The following is a 17,379-nucleotide window of genomic DNA, read 5'->3' as shown; positions in this document are numbered from 1 at the left end:
GGGGGATTTTTGGGCTTTCCTAGGGTTGGGCAAAGGGTAAAGGGACCCGGGCGGGGCCTCTACGCTGGCCGGTCTAAGCTGGCCAGTGAATGGGAGTGAGGTGGGGGGAGGGGCTGCGGCCATCAGAGTCTGGCAGAACAGGGTCCGAGTGGTCTAGCCGGGGTGGAAAGCTGGAGGGGAAGGAACCAAGGTTGGGGGAAGGAGTTTTACAAGAGGTAGTGGACGGGAGGAGTTGGGAAGGAGTGGGGGGGGGGGGGGGGGGGGGGGGGGGGTTACAACTCTTGGGTATCATGTACGGCACTCTTTCAGAGGTTGGACGGTGGTGAGTGTGTGTGTGGGGGGGGGGGGGGGGGGGATTGCACTCTATGGTGACTATGAGCGCTCTCAAACTCCTTTTTTCTTTGTCTCCTTTGCTTTTTGTTTCCACCGTGGGAGGGTTTGTTTTATTGGATGCATATATTGACAGGTGGGCTGTTGTTTGGGGTGGTGGGAGGATGGGATCGTTGTTATTATTAAGGGGATTGATTTTGTATTTGTTACCGTTTACTGTTTGTGGGTGGGGTGTAAATTTTGGAGAAAAATGTGAAAATGGAGAATATAAACATTTATTTTTTAAAAAGTCAGAGGTCAGAAGTAGTTGTCGCGGAACTCCCGGCCACAAGTCCGGGGGGATGGGGGGAATGTAAATTAGGCTTATGAATGAACCAAATTACACACATTATCCCTGAGCCCGCCCAAATTTTGTGGCAACTCAGGATTGAAATGGGAGCTGCACAGCTCTCCTGCACTTCCTGGAGGCTGCCTAGCAAACCTTATCCTGTTGAGTTGCCAACGGTCTCATGGGGGTGGGTTCCTCATTATCAGGCACTCTGTGCCCGATCGAGGGACCTGGCTTTGGGAAAAGGGGAGGCCGTTGATAGCTACCCCCCTGCCCTTGACTCCAACCCTCTACTCCCAACCCCACCACCCCAACACCCCTATGCCACAATATCCATCCTGCCCTCACTCACCATACCTTCAGCTGCCTTGTTCCGAAGCTCTGGCATCTCCTCCTCACATCTGTCAACATCTCTGTATATTTCCTCCTCTAAGTCACTCCCCAAAACATCCCTAAGCATTTGACCATGTTGTCTAATATCTCTTTACGTGGCTCAATGTCAAAATTAGTTCCATACTTTTCCTGTGAAGTGCTTTGGGATGTTTTGTTATGCCAGTGGTACTTTATAAATGCAGCATGTTTTTATTATGGGCAGTAAGAAAGAAAATTAGTTTGCTTGCCTAAAATAAAAAGACCAGTCAGTCTACTTAATTTCCAAAGTAGTACTAGGAGAGGAAGTTCGTGCACTGTTTCACTTAGCATCAGTGTTAATTATAGGTACACATTCAGACACTGTCGTTATGAGATATTTAAGATTATACAAAAAACAATATCAGTCTTTTAGTTAAGACTAGCTTTCTGATTCAGATTGAAGAACTTGCTTTCATATTTTCATGAGATAAGTCTAATTTCTCACTATTCCTACTCTCTGTCTCCACAAACACACTTTGGGTTGGATTTAGTAACCCCGACAAGGATCTCATCCACTATGTGCTTGATGGAACCATCAATTCAGCAAACACGTGTAGTTGGGTCGGAACAGAGGCTTTAATACACTTACAACAGAGCCAGCCTATTCGTCGTTGAACTCCAGATGACTGCAGGCTGGCTCTCAGGCACTGATCTTTATACATCAGTCCCAGGGGGAGGAGTCCTGGGCGGAGCCCAGTACAAACTCTCGCGTACTCCCAGAGCGACTCCCCCTGGTGGTCGGATAGTGCAACTGCATTTACAATGGTGGATAGTGAACATATATACACGGAGTTATATTGGCAACTATATACAGCATTGATCTTACAACGGGTAGATAACGAACATATATACATGGAGTGATATTGGTAACTATATATAGTGTGAATCACATTCACCACATTCACCCCCTGTTAAAAAAATCAAGTCCGGCGGGGGTGATGGCTCAAAGAGTCAGTCTGTCCGGTGGACGAATTGTCCGTTTTGATCTGCGGAGCACCGGGGTTGCAGCCTCTTGCGGTGGTTGGGCGGGCATCAAGGTCAGGGGTTGCCGGCTCCGGGGCGAGTCTTGTCCGAGCCTCATACACCTCCTGGTCGAATGGAGACTGGGGGCGCGGGGGGTGGGCTGGTGCTGGCACTCGGGACTGGTGGGGTGACCTCGCAGAATCGGGGGCGCAAGGGGGCGGCCGCATAGGGAACGGGGAAAGGAGTTCCTCGGTGGGGGTAGATGGGGGGCTGGATCCAGCGGGTGCTAGGTCCCGGAGGGATACTGTGTCCTGGCGACCGTCCGGGAACTCAACAAATGCGTACTGTGGGTTGGAATGAAGCAGGCGCACCTTTTCAACAATGGGGGCGGTTTTGTGCGCCCTGATGTGCTTTCTTAGGAGAACCGGGCCTGGCGTCCTCCGCTACGCCGGAAGTGAGACCCCGGTGGGAGTGCCCCTGTAAAAAATGAAGAGCCGCTCGTGGGAGGTTTGGTTGGTAGCTGTACACAGGAGGGATCTAATTGCGTGGAGCGCGTCAGGGAGGACTTCCTGCCATTGGGAAACTTGGAGCTTTCTGGACCTGAGGGTCAGTAGGACGGTCTTCCAGACCGTGCGTTCTCCCTCTCCACCTGTCCGTTCCCCCTGGGGTTGTAACTGGTAGTCCTGCTCGAGGCGATGCCCTTGTCGAGCAGGTACTGATGCAGCTCGTCACTCATAAAGGACGCTGTGCACGTAGCTGGGGAAACCGAACAGGGTGAAGACACTATGCAGGGCCCTAATGACCGTGTGGGAGGTCATATCAGGGCATGGGATGGCGAAGGGGAATCGGGAGAACTCGTCAATAATGTTAAGGAAGTAAATGTTTTTGTTAGTGGAGGGGAGTGGCCCTTTGAAATCGATCGCAAGGCGTTCAAAGGGCCTAGAAGCCTTGACCAGGTGGGCCCTGTCTGGTCTATAGAAGTGCGGTTTGCACTCCGCACAGATCGGGCAGTCCCTGGTGACCGCTTTTACCTCCTCGTTGGAGAAAGGGAAGTTTCGGGCTCTGATGTAGTGGACGAGCCGGGTGACCCCTGGGTGGCAGAGGTCATCGTGGATGGCTTTTGGCGGCTGATTTGCGCGCTGGTGCATGTCCCGTGGGATAGGGCATTCGAGGGCTCGTTGAGCTTCCCCTGTCGATATTTGATATCGTAATTGTAGGTGGAGAGTTCAATCCTCCACCGAAGAATTTTGTCATTTTTAATTTTGCCCCTTTGCGAGTTGTCGAACATGAAGGCGACCGACCGTTGGTCGGTAATGAGGGTGAACCTCCTACCTGCGAGGTAGTGCCTCCAGTGTCGGATAGCCTCCACGATGGCTTGTGCTTCCTTCTCGACTGAGGAGTGTCGGAGTTCTGAAGCGGATAGGGTACGGGAGAAAAATGCAACGGGCCGCCCTGCTTGGTTTAAAGTGACTGCTAGCGCTACGTCTGAGCGTCGCTCTCAACCTGAAAGGGAGTGGATTCATCCACCGCCCGCATGGCTGCTTTGGCGATGTCGTCCCTGATGCAGCTGAAGGCCTGGCGCCTCAGCAGACAGGGGAAATAGTGTGGCCTTGAAGAGTGGGCTGTCTTTGTCCGCATATTGGGGGACCCACTGGGCGTAGTACGAAAAGAGCCCCAAGCACCGTTTGAGGGCCTTGGGGCCATGTAGGAGGGGGAGTTCTAAGACATGCGGCCCGGGTCTGGGCCCAGGACTCCGTTCTCCACGACTTAGCCGAGGATGGCTAGTCTGTTTGTGCGGAACACGCATTTCTCCTTGTTATATGTAAGGTTTAATTTTTGGGCCGTCTGGAGAAAACGGTGGAGGTTGGCGTCGTGGTCCTGCTGGTCATGGCCACAGATGGTAACATTATCCAGATACGGAAACGTGGCCCGCAGCCCGTACTGGTCTACCATTCGGTCCATTGCTCGTTGGAACACCGAAACCCCATTAGTGACGCCGAAGGGAACCCGGAGGAAATGGAAGAGGTGGCCATCGGCCTCGAACGCCGTGTAGTGGCGGTCCTCCGGGCGGATTGGGAGCTGGTGGTATGCAGACTTCAGATCCACCGTGGAAAATACCCGATATTGGCCGATCTGGTTTACCATGTCTGCAATTCTGGGGAGGGGATACGCGTCTAGGAGCGTAAAGCGATTGATGGTCTGGCTATAATCGACGACCGTACGGAATTTTTCCCCGGTCTTGACGGCAACCTCCTGAGCTCTCCAGGGACAGTTACTGGCCTCTATGATCCCCTCACTGAGCAGCCTTCGGACCTCCGTTCTGATAAGTACCCTATCCTGCAGGCTGTACCGCCTGCTGCGGGTGGCTACCGGTTTGCAATCCGGGGTGAGGTTGTCGAAGAGAGGAGGGGAGGCAATGTGCAGCGTGGCGAGGCTGCAGATAGTGAGTGGGGGCAGGGGCCCGCCGAAGCTGAGGGTGAGACTCTTGAGGTGACATTGGAAATCCAAGCCTAAGAGGAGTGACGCGCAGAGGTCAGGCAAGACATACAGTTTAAATTTGGAATAGCTAGCGCCTCGAATCGTTAGCGTTGCTGTAGTGCGGCCTTGGATTTGGATGGAATGGGAGCTCGAAGCGAGGGCGATAGTTTGGTTGACGGGATAAATAGGGAGGGAATAGCGTCTTACCAGCTCTGGGTGTATGAAGCTCTCTGTGCTCCCGGAGTCGAAGAGGCACGACGTGTTGTACCCATTGATCTGGACCTCCGTCATCGAATTTCACAGATGCTTGGGGCGAGATTGGTCGAGGGTGACCGCGTTGAGATGCGGGCCGCGTGGTGGGTGCCCGGGGGAGTCGAATTCTTCCGATCGGGCATTCTGTCGAGTAGATGCCGCTGCGTTCTGGCGAGCTTGATGCAGGAACACTGCGCTGAGTTGCGGGCCATGTGGTGACTGCCCGGGGAGGTCGTACTCCTCCGACGAGCTGTTTGAGTCTGGGGATGCAGCTAGGGCCCGTGGATTGCACGTGGAGGGTGGTGATAAAGATGGCGTCCAAGATGGCGGCCCCCATGAATCGCACGTGGCCGGCCGCATGGTGGAGGTTTGCCAAGATGGCGGCCCCCATGGATCGCACATGGCAGGAGGGGGCGGAGACTGAGCGTAGGCCGCAACGTTTCAGGCCCCGCGGGCCTGCTGGTGCTGGGGGCGATGTTTTTGGACTGTTGGGGTGTTGAGGGCTGGGGCCCTTCTGCCGAGGCACACTCTAGCATAGTGGCCTTTCTTCCCGCAGCTGCTGCAGGTCGCGGATTGGGCTGAGCAGTGCTGCCGCGGGTGCTGGATTTGTCCACAGAAGTGGCAGGCTGGAGCAGTTGAATAACTGGTTTGGGGAGCTGAATAGTGGCAGGCTGGAGCAGTTGAATAACTGGTTTGGGGAGCTGAATAGTGGCAGACTGGAGCAGTTGAATAACTTGTTTGGCGAGCTGAGTAGCTGGCTGGGGGAGCTGAGTAATTATCTGGAGCAGCTGGATAGCTTGAGTAGTTGACTGGGACAGTAGGGCGGCCGGCTGTGGCAGCACGATAGCTGGGGGGCCTTGCGGCACAGGCTTGGGGGGGTGTTCAGGTCGGGGGCCCATGCGGGGTTAGCAGGGTCCGCGGGAAACGAGTTGAGGCTGCGGAAGGAAACTTCCATTGTGATAGCAGCCTCTACGGTAGTCTCTAAGCCCTGGGCCCCATTTTCTAATAGTCTCTGGCGTACATAGTTAGATCGAAGGCCTGCTACAAAAACGTCCCGCACAGCAAGCTCCCTATGTTCGGCCGCGGTTAAAGTCTGGTAATTGCAGTCATTTGAGAGATTGTTCAACTCGCGTGCAAATTCAGCTAAAGTTTCAGTAGACCGTTGTCGGCGAGACGTGAACACATGGCGGGCAAAGACCTCATTCATGGGCCTAATATACATTTTGTCCAAAATCGCCAGTGCTGCGGTGTAGGAACCGGCTGGATTTAGTTGTGTCGAAATTCTGTGGCTTACCCTCGCGTGCAGTAGGCTGAGCTTTTGTTCCTCCGTAGTTTCAGCGGTGCTGATCTCGGCTAGGTAGGAGGAGTCACGGGCGGAGCCAAGGGAGGAGCCCAGTACAAACTCTCGCGTACTCCCAGAGCGACTTCCCCTGGTGGTCTGATAGTGCAACTGCACTTACAATGGTGGATAGTGAACATATATACACGGAGTTATATTGGCAACTATATACAGCATTGATCTTACAACGGGTAGATAACGAACATATATACATGGAGTGATATTAGCAACTATATATAGTGTGAATCACATTCACCACAGTGCCTTCAGGTATTTAAGTGGCTACTGTCAATCCACAGGGTCCCAGTGATGTAAGTTCTATCCACTAAGAGCTGTTGGGAAATCAGAGGTCGGTAGGTCCTCATTGACATCAGCACCAGTGGGAGTGGTGGCAGTTGCCAGAAATGCATCCAGAATTGTTGAACGACCCTGGGAGTTGCATAATTAAAACATAATCAAGGGGAAAGTGAAATTTTTATTTTCAGGAATGGTTATAAGAAATACCCTGGCTGGGTTGGAGGGGATGAGGCAGTAACTGGGTTCCCGATGGTGGAGGAAGGACTGGTGAAGCATTGGGAGCACCAATTGGAATTGAGGAAATAATGGAGGGGCTGGATGCCATGCAGTCAGGTAAGGCCCTGGAGCAGCACGGCTACCCAGTGGAATTTTACAAGAAGTTCTCGGAGATGTTGGGCCGCTGCTGGTGAAGGCATTTAATGAGGCAAGAGAGCGGGGTGTCCTTCCCCCAACAATGTCACAGGCCTCGATCTCATTGATTCTGAAGCGGGAGAAGGACCCTGAGCTATGCGGGTCATACAGGCCAATCCATCTATTGAATGTGGACGCCAAACTGCTGGCTAAAACTTTGGCCACAAGGATTAAGGACTGTGTTCCGGAGGTGATAGGGGAAGACCAGACAGTGTTTGTGAAGGGCAGGCAACCTACGGCCAATGTTAGAAGGCTCCTAAACGTTATCATGATGACCTCAGAGGGGGGGGAGATGGAGATGCTAGTTGCGATGGACGCGGAGAAGGCCTTTGACCGAGTGGAGTGGAATTATTTGTGGGAGGTGTTAGGAAGGTTTGGACAGGGCTTCATTAACAGGTTGCTATGTCAGGCAGCAGCATGCGTGTGAACGAATCGGCTCATGTTGGGCTATTTTAAGCTGCACCGGGGGACAAGGCAAGGGTGTCCCTTCTCGCCGCTGATGTTTGCTCTGGCAATAGAGCCATTGACGATGGCGTTAAGAGCTTCTTGGAACTGGAGCAGGCTGGTCCGGGTGGGCGTGGAACACCGGGTCTCACTTGACGTGGACGACCTGCTCTTGTATATTTCTGACCCATTAGGGGGGATATAGATATAGATATAGAGAAATACAGCACAGAACAGGCCCTTCGGCCCACGATGTTGCGCCGAACTTTTGTCCTAGGTTAATCATAGAATTATGGACAATTTGTCATGGCCAATCCACCCAACCTGCACATCTTTGGACTGTGGGAGGAAACCGGAGTACCCGGAGGAAACCCTGGGGGAGATTATGCGGATCCTAGGGGAATTCTGTCAGTTTGCGGGGTATAAATTGAATATGGGGAAAAGTGAGATGTTCGCGATCCAGTCGAGGCGGCAGGAGAGGAGACTGCGAGATCTGCCGTTTAGAGTGGTGGGAAGGAGCTTTTGCTATCTGGGAATCCAGGTCGCATGGGAATGGGAGACATTGCACAAGCTGAACTTGTCCCGGCTTGCAGAGCAGATGAAGGAGAACTTTAGGAGATGGGACATGCTCCCGCTGTCACTGGCGGGGAAGGTACAGATCGTGAAAATTACGGTCCTCCCCAGATTTCTGTGCGTTTTTCAGTGCCTCCTCACCTTTATCCCGAGTGCCTTTTTTAAACGGGTAAATGGGGTGATTTTGGGCTTTATGTGAGCGGGTAAAACCCCGCGAGTGAAGAAAGTGTTGCTGCAGCGTAGCCGGGGGGAGGGTGGGTTGACATTTGTAACCACTACTGGGCGGCAAATATAGCCATGCTTAGGAAGTGGATGGGGGTGGGGGGGGTGGCATCATGCAAGGACACAAGTCTGGGGGCACTGCTAACGGCACCCCTGCCCTTCTCACCGGCCCGGTACTTCACAAGCCCGATAGTGGTGGCAGCCCTGAGAGTCTGGGGGCAGTGGAGGAAATATACGAGAGTGGAGGGAGCATCGGTCTGGGCCCCGATTTACAATAACCATTGGTTCATTCCGGGACGGCTGGATGGAGGCTAGATGGCAGAGAGCAGGGATCAAGAGGATGGGAGATTTATTTATAGATGTGAGCTTCTCCTGTTTGAAGGATTTGGAGGAGAAATTTGAACTGCCAGCAGAGAATGGTTTTGGGTATCTGCAGCTGCGGGATTTTTTGAGAAGGCAGGTTCCGACCTTTCCACTCCTGCCACCACCGGGGATACAGGACAGAGTAGTTTCCAGAATGGGGGTGGGGGAGGGGAAAGTATCGGATATCTACCAAGAGCTTATGGAGTCAGAGGAAACTCAGATAGAGGAGCTAAATGACAAGTGGGAAGATGAGCTTGGGGGAGAGATAGAGACGGGTTTGTGGGCAGTTGCCCTAGGCAGGTTTTTTTTGTAATAAATTTACAGTACCCAATTCATTTTTTTCAATTAAGGGGCAAATTAGCATGGTCAATCCACCTAGCCTGCACATCTTTGGGTTGTGGGGGTGAAACCCACGCAAACACGGGGAGAATGTGCAAACTCCACACGGACAGTGACCCAGAGCCTGGATCGAACCTGGGCGCTCGGCGCCTTGAGGCAGTAGGGCTAACCCACTGCACCACCATGCTGCACAATAGGCAGGGTTAACACATCCTCATCATGTGCCAGGATCAGCTTGATACAATTTAAGGTAGTCCACCGGGCACACATGATGGTGGCCGGGATGAGCAAGTTTTTTGGGATGGAGGACAGGTGTGCGAGGTGCATGGGAGGACCAGCAAATCATGTCCAAATGTTTTGGGCATGCACGAAGCTTAGAGATTTCTGGCAAGGTTTCGCTGATGTCATGTCCATGGTATTTAAAACAAGGGTGGTACCAAGTCCAGAGGTGGCGATCTTTGGAGTGTCGGAAGAGCTGGGAGTCCAGGGGGCGAGAGAGAGGCTGACGTTTTGACCTTTGCCTCCCTGGTAGCCCGGATACAGATACTGTTAATGTGGAGGGACTCGAAGCCCCCGAAATCAGAGACCTGGGTTAGCGACATGGCTGGGTTTCTCAGTCTTGAGAAAATAAAGTTCGCCCTAAGAGGGTCAATGTTAGGGTTCGTCGGAGGTGGCAGTCGTTTGTCGACTTTTTCGGGGAAAATTAAATGTCAGCAGAGGCAGAAATCTAGGGGTGGGGGGGGGGGGGCGCCGTTTAGGCTATTGTTTCTGTGTTGGGGGTGTGAGGAACGTGTCAGGGATGGAAATGTCTTATATACTATGTTCACGTTGTTGTTGTTGTTATTGTTATTCGTACAAAAACTATAAATACCCTAATAAAATGTTTTTTGAAAATAAAAGATATAAGAAATACGTAGCCTTATTTTTCGTATTTATTTCTTTAATATGGCACGGGAAATCTGTGTGCTATGATATCTTCCCTTGAAGGATTCAATCTGCCAAAGTTTTAAACTTCTGTGAGAAATCATTTCATATTCATTGCAAATCTGTTACAATATTAGGAATGTAGATAAATGTCTGCCTTTTTGAAAGTTGAAACTTCTACTCACTATATTATCTGTAGAGTCAATGTTTATGATCACTTGATATGGACAATCTGCATATTCAGGTTTTGGCAGTTTGTGAGGTCCTGGCGCCATTTTACTTTACAGACCTTGCAAATATCTGGCTAGCCCGATATATTTATATGGGTATTTTTTCCAGATGTTATAGTAATACATTTTTCAAGTAAAATGTTTGGTGCTGATTTAATACTCAGAAAATAAAAACTGGAACTAACTGAGTAAAGGAAATAGTTGAATAGAACAGAAGGTGATTTAATTATATTTTCATGCTTTGCTTTCTCTTTCCCCTTTTTCAAGAGAAGTGCGGCTGAACCCTCAGGCTATAAAGAATGATGTACAATTGCTCCAGTCCTTCTCTGGAGAGGGAGACATGACCGTTTTAAAATCTATCAACTATACATCAGGTATTTACGTGGAGAGTTAAATTGCCACATAAAGTGTGACATACTGAACAGTGAAAATTGGATATTGTGTTTAATATTATTTAAACATATTAGTTACCTCTTTCGTTTTGTTTTCTCACAGAATATGAATTTTCTAATGGATGCCGAGCCCCGCCATGGAGACAAGTATATGGAGATATTTGCTACTTGATTATTAATACTCATGACACTGATACATTGTATGTTACCTGTAACACAGCTGGAGTTTACTTAAATGGGGTAAGGAATTAAATTGAAATGAAAAATACTTTTGTGACATCATTTTATTTCCCACGCTATTTAATGTGTACTAATTGCTCCAGTCCTTCTCTGGAGAGGGAGACATGACCGTTATTATTAAATATTATTAAATTGGTTGGTGCTGCTATGCTAGTTTTGCATTATAACATTACATTTTATTCTTTAGGGTCCGATAAAGGACAGTGAAGATATTATCTATGACAGAAATGGTGATATCTACAAGGATCTTATTACATTTCTCAAGGAAAAATCTCCCACATTTGCAGAAAATCTTACTCGAGTTCAACAGGTAAAATTGGTGGAGCATTTAAAAAAAAATGTCTGTCAGTCAGGCCAACCATAATTGTATAATAAAACAGTCTGAATTTTGCATTGATATTGCACTCTACATAACTTACAATCCTCAGTCTGTAAACGATTATTGACTCAGAAGCACATTGAATAAAAGATTAGAAATTGCATACTTATTTTTATAAAAATGTTTTAAAAAACAATATTGATATGTTTATGAATGTTTATCATGTGCAAATAATAATTTTTAATCCTTTGTTCAGTGGTCAGTGGGAAAATAATTCGGCAAGAAATTGGCTGGAATCAGATCTGAAATCCATGCATCACAATAAAATCATATTCACTTATCACTTATCAGTCCAATTTCAAATACATAAATTCACAAAGGTTTGGACTAAATTCCATGATAACCAAAGTGGATGATCACTTCACTGATGGATTTCTTTCACACAGGTAATATAATCTGGCATGATATGCATTGTACATAGGGTTAGCATGCTTGCAGTAGGATTATTTTAAGAGATTGATTTCAGAAGATTAATATGTCACCCCAGCTGTAGAAACCAGATAGAATTTTAAAATGAGGTTGTTTGTCTCCTGATGGAACAACCAGTGCACTTTGAAATCTAAAAATAATAGCTAAATGAAAGGAATCTCTACTGGAAAACTGAATTGTGTTGCTTTGCACAATAATACTATATATTGTCAACTGTTTAACAAAGTTACTGTTTGTTAATAAAATACCATCACATTTGAGTATGAAAACTTGATAAGTTGTTGAGGCAGGATGAAATTTTAAATGGAGAAATATCTGGCCTTATGAGTTTTATCTCATTGTTACTTCCGATGTGTCTGGATAAAATAGGGTTTTTAAAATTTGACCCGTAAATTGATGAAGCTTTAACTCTCTCCCCTCTCCAGGAATGTAAATTTACCATATTAAATAATACTCAAATACGATTAATTGTTCATTTTTGAAGGTATAAATTAGAATAATTCTGGTAAAATTCTTTTGCATTCCCCTCTTCCCTTGATAACACCAATTTAGGTTGGAATTTGTCTCTTACAACAACGTCTCTTCTTTATCTCACTCAGACAGCAATTATTCATCCTGTACTTAGGCAAAGATTATTGATGGCTGCTTTGTCATTTTGCACCTTTTGACCTTGAGACTTACCCAATTTCCCAACAGGTGCTACCAACCGAAATCACTGGATATTGATATGAACCATGACTGAATACTCCCCTCCAGGCATAGAAACATTAAGACACATTATAGTAATTACACTTCTCAACTGATTTGAGATCAGCACATACATCATATCAGGGAAAGAAAGCCATGTGGCCCTTGTGAGTTCATCCATTCAGAAAAACGTGACAATTGTCGAGTCATAGGCATAGAGAGCTATAGAACAGAAAAGGCCCTTTGGCCCATCACGTCTACACCAGTCAAAAACAACCACCTGAGTATTCTAAACCCATTTTCCAGCACTTGGCCCATAGCCTTGTATGCATTGCCAGCAAAATACATCTCACTTCACTATCTCATTCGCTATGATTTTATCAACAGGGAGTAAGTTCCAACGTCAAGACCAAATGCGGCTCCCGAACCCACATGGGCTGCCAGTAGGACCATGGTGACAATTGTCCAGTTGGTGGCCTCTTAATTGTCTGCTGCTGGGCTTGCCATACAATGCAGGATGGCAGATTGCCTCTGTATGCTGCCAAACCAATCAGAGTACCGGCAACTCTGCAGCCTTGTTAATGCCACCCAGAGAGGCAGTTGTTGTGGAGAGTACAAGGAGAACAAGAGGGTGCCTCCAGGGGTATTGAAATTTGTTTTCCCCCTGCTGGTAAGCCCTGCCATTCAGAGGGTTAAACTCATCCAGTGGTGTTATCGGGGTCACTAGTGCAGCCTTTGCCACTCTTGGACTTCTGCCTTGGCCATGGAGCCTCTGGATGCTATGGCATCTACTTCAGCCTCTGAAACCTGCTAGAAGGCTTCCTCCATCCAGCTGGTCATTTCCCCATCAGAAAAATGCCCATAGCCTGGGGACATTGCCTTTAATTGAAACCTTAATCGTCAAAATTAACCATCTGCCTCCAGTTGATGTGCGGCCGAACTACTGCCATTCACGCTGCTGAAGGGACCAAACGGTGAGGCTCGAGTACCAACCATCTAACAGGCCAAGCAGGAGGTGCAAAAAAGCATGAGGGCACGTGTTTACCATCGCGCCTCTCCATCAAGGAGCTGCCAGACCGTGGTGGCTGCCAAAGACTTTGGCTAACCAGGGAGATCATGTGCCACCTCTGCCAGATGGTGGCCCACCTGGCACCACTCGGGTATGGAGGAGTATACCCTCTCCCAGTGGCTGTCAAGGTGATGATCGCCCTGGACCTTTATCTCAGGGTCTTTCCAGGGGCCGAACAGGACTTGTCTGTGATCTTTCAGACGTCCGCATATAGGAGCATCCGTGCTGTGACTGATGCCCTATGCACCTAGCCAGTAGTCTACATAAATGTCAGTCTGATCCAGGCACAGCAGCAGGCACGGGTAGCAGGATTTGTCATCATCGCTGGAATGCCACATTCCAGGGAGTGATTGATGGCACAATTGTCTCCATACGAGCACCAGCTCATCAGGGGCTGCTCTTCATCAATAGGAAGGGCTTCAACTCTCTGAATGTGCAATTGGTGCGTGAGCACCAGAGGCAAATCATGCACTTTTGCGTTGGATACTCATCTGCAAGCACAAAGCATACAGCTTGGCGCACTTGGCAGTTCCCGGCACCTTCGAAGCACTTCCGCGGGTGAGGGGTTGGCTCTTGGGCGACAAGGGTTACCCACTGAGGCCTTGGCTAATGGCGCCCATAAGAAAGTCATTTAGGAGTCTGGTAAGAGCGGGAGAAAAGCTGTTTTGAATCTGTAAATGCGTGTTCTTAGACTATTATATCGTCTGCCCGATGGACGAGGTTGGAAGAGAGAAGAAGCCTGGTGGGAGGGTGTGGTGAATCACAATCCTAGTAATTCACACTGTGTTATATTGTGTGTGTTGTGTCTCTGTAAGCTCGGTATACGAGCAGTTGCGCGGCTTTGCCCATGGGGGGAGATCAGGAGTTTGTACTGGGCTCCACCCTTGGCTCCGCCCATGGTTCCGCCCATGGCTCCTCCCATTAACTGGAAGTATAAAGATCTGTAGTTGTGAGCCTGCTGCCAGTTCATCTCGTCGCAGGCAAGCTCAGTTGTAAGACTATTAAAACCACTATTCACTTCCAACCACGTGTCCTGTGAATTGATGGTCACATCAGAGGGATCTTTGATCATGCTGCCCACTTTCCCAAGATAGCAGGGGATGTAGATAGAGTCAATGGATGGGAGGTGGTCGTGTGATGGATTGTGTTCATGACTCTCAGTAGTTTCTTATGGTCTTGGACCGAGCAGTTGCCATATCCAGCTGTGTTGTAGCCAGATAGGATACTTTCTATGGTGCATCTGTGAAATTTGGTAAGAGTCCATGTGGACATGCCGAATTTCCTTAGTTTTCTGGGGAAGTATAGGTGCTGTTGTGCTTTGTTGGTCGTAGCATTGACGTGGGTGAACCAGGACCGATTGTTGGTGATGTGCACATCTTGGAATTTGAAGTTGTCAACATTCTCCACCTCGGCCCCATTAATGCAGACAGGAATGAATACGATAATTTGCTTCCTGAAGTCAATGATCATCCCTCTAGTTTTGCTGACATTGAGGGTGGTCAGTGAGGTGCACAGCAAGATGGCTGCCTTGCAGGCCGCAGTAATGGTGGTCCTTGCCTGGACACTCCAGTCTCATGGGGGGTCACCCCAGCCCATCTCCTGGTCACCCCCCCCCCCCCCCTCCCCACGCCATCCCCCCATCGAGGCTGTCAGAGAATTGTAATTTGGCGCGAACCCGGCTTCGACCACGATTTCGCGCTCAAAACGAATTCTCCGCCCAATTGTCTTTCCCGATTTCGGCATCAGCTGACGCAGAACCCCGCCCAGAGTGCTTTATTGTCAATGAAATGCTTTTCAAATGAGTAACTGTTGATAGGTAGGTAAACACTGCAGTCAAATTTGCAAACAGAAAAATCTGACGAATAGCAATAAATGACCAGTGTAATTCTGGTGTTGTGACTGAGTAAGACCCCTCTGTTCCCTAGCCCTGAACTTGTATCTTTCTCTGGTATCTCTGGTGTTGGACCCATCCCCATGCGTTTCACCATGCCCTTTATCTGTCCCCCAGGAAGAGGCAGCCTGCAATTGGCAGGAGCAGGATAAGAACGGGGGGGGCGCGGGGGGCAGAGGGTTTCGTCCCGGATCATTGGGCTCACACCCGCTGGAGGGGTTGCTGGAGCTAGCCGACGAACTTCAGGAGAGGGCTATCTCTGATGCAGAGGTCAACATGCATCAATCAATTGACCCCCTAATGCAAAATTATGTCTCTTTAGCAAGCGAGACGTCCCTCCACCCTCAGACCACTCCTTCCCAAGATCGCACCAAGTGTTTTGTCTTTTGCCTTGCAAGATCACCATCCGACCAGGCCAGTCTGTCCGGGGTGCGAGGCCCCCAACCAGATCCTCAGCACACTGTGGAGCACCACTCAGGGGAGAACACCGACTTCTCGTAACTACTGTCACCTGCATCCTTCACCATCGGAGGGGCCTTCATCTCGTTGGTGCATTTTGCTGATGAATCTCCTGAGTCACCCTCTGATGTGCCATCACACATGCTGCGGCACATCAGGTGGACGTATGGACACCCAAGTGAACGGACAGTCCGAGGGCTGCATGAGCCCAGAAAGCAGCTGCAGTATTGCATTTCTGGAAAGTACAACCCCATCACTGGTGGAGATGCAAATACAGAGCCAGAATTTACAGGAAGGGCGTCAGCAGCTTTCCAGTCACTGGCAGGTGCAGCTGGAGTATTCCAGTTGTCTTCAGGTGCTGGAGATTGTGCCGAAAGTATGTGGTACCCAGGCCAACTCTGAACTGGTGGTGTCCGTGGTGGAATGCTTGGGACAAGACATCAGAGCCATGGGTCAAGATGTCCAAGGCTGAGGGCTGCATGTGGCACAGTGGATAGCACTGCGACTGCGGCACTGAGGACCCGGGTTCGAATGCCAGCCCTGGGTCACTGTCCGTGTGGAGTTTGCAAATTATCCCCATATCTGGGTGGGTTTCACCCCCACAACCCAAAGATGTGCAGGTTAGGTGGATTGGCCACACTAAGTTGCCCCTGAAGTGGGAAAAAAAAATAATTGGGTACTCTAAATTTACTAAAATAAAATATCGATGGCCAAGGCTGTGCGGTCGATGGCTTAGGCTCAGGACAGGGGAGCCCAGCTGTTGAGCTTTCATTTGCGTTGTGACGCCCATGAGGCCTCGTTAAGTAGACCAGGTAACAAAGAACAGTACAACACAGGAACAGGCACTTTGGCCCTCCAAACCTGTACTGGTCATGATACCACCCTTGACCAAAACCCTCAGCACTTTCTGGTGCCGTATCCCTCTATACCCATCCTATCCATTTGATTTGATTTATTATTGTCACATGCATTAGTATACAATGAAAATTATTGTTTCTTGCATGCTGTACAAACAATGCATACCATACATAGGGAAGGAAGGAGAGACTGCAGAATATAATGTTACAGTTATAGCAAGGTATAGAGAAAAGATCAACTTAATACGTGGTAGGTCCGTTCAAAAGTCTGATGGCAGTAGGGAAGAAGCTGTTCTTGATTTGGTTGGTACATGACCTCAAACTTTGGTATCTTTTTCCTGACGAAAGAAGGTGGAAGAGAGTATGTCCGGGGTGTGTGGGGTCCATGAAACACTCATGTGTTTTGAACGCGGTTAATGTATGCTTCCACAACCTTCCCTGGCAGCGCATTCCAGGCACTCACCATCCTCCATGTAAAAAACCTGCCTTGCACATCTCCTCTAAACTTTGCCCCACTGACATTAAACCTAGGCCCCCTAGTGACTGACTCCTCCATCCTGGGAAAGAATGCCTGCCCATCCATTCTACCCATGCCCTTCATAATCTTGACCTCTATCAGGTCACCCCTCAACCTCCGTCTTTCTAATGAAAACAGTCAGAGTCTATTCAGACTTTCCGAATAGCAAACACCCTCCAGACCAGGCAACATCCAGGTAAACCTCCTCTGCACCCTCTCCAAAGCCTCCACATTCTTCTGGTAGTGTGCCGACCACAAAGAGACATTGAAAGGATGCAGAGCTGGGCCAAAAAATGGCAGATGGAGTTTAACCCTGATAAGTGCGAGGTAATTCATTTTGGTAGAAAAAATTTGAATGCGCATTACAGGGTCAACGGTAGGGTTCTGAGGAATGTGGAGGAACAGAGATCTTGGGGTTCATGTCCACAGATCTCTGAAGGTTGCCACTCAAGTGGATAGAGCCGTGAAGAAGGCTTATAGTGTGTTAGCGTTTATTAACAGGGGCCTTGAGTTTCAGAGCCGCGGGGTTATGCTGCAACTATACATGACCCTGGT

General features: G+C 49.0%; 1 protein-coding gene across 4 annotated transcripts in view; it reads left to right on the top strand.

Moving 5' to 3' along the window:
* The window catches only part of odad2 (outer dynein arm docking complex subunit 2), a 434,182-nt gene that overhangs the window by 82,519 nt on the left and 334,284 nt on the right, over positions 1 to 17,379 (top strand). For all 4 annotated transcript variants that reach the window (XM_038798210.1, XM_038798206.1, XM_038798208.1 and 1 more), the window contains exons 5-7: positions 10,172 to 10,278; positions 10,400 to 10,536; positions 10,724 to 10,846. In XM_038798210.1, the coding sequence (XP_038654138.1) occupies positions 10,172 to 10,278; positions 10,400 to 10,536; positions 10,724 to 10,846 (367 nt within the window). The remainder of the gene's footprint in view (positions 1 to 10,171; positions 10,279 to 10,399; positions 10,537 to 10,723; positions 10,847 to 17,379) is intronic.

Source organism: Scyliorhinus canicula, chromosome 5 (assembly GCF_902713615.1).
Source record: "Scyliorhinus canicula chromosome 5, sScyCan1.1, whole genome shotgun sequence".
NCBI lineage: Eukaryota > Metazoa > Chordata > Chondrichthyes > Carcharhiniformes > Scyliorhinidae > Scyliorhinus > Scyliorhinus canicula.
Note: the sequence above shows the minus strand (reverse complement) of the source record. Positions and strands in the feature narration are given on the sequence as shown.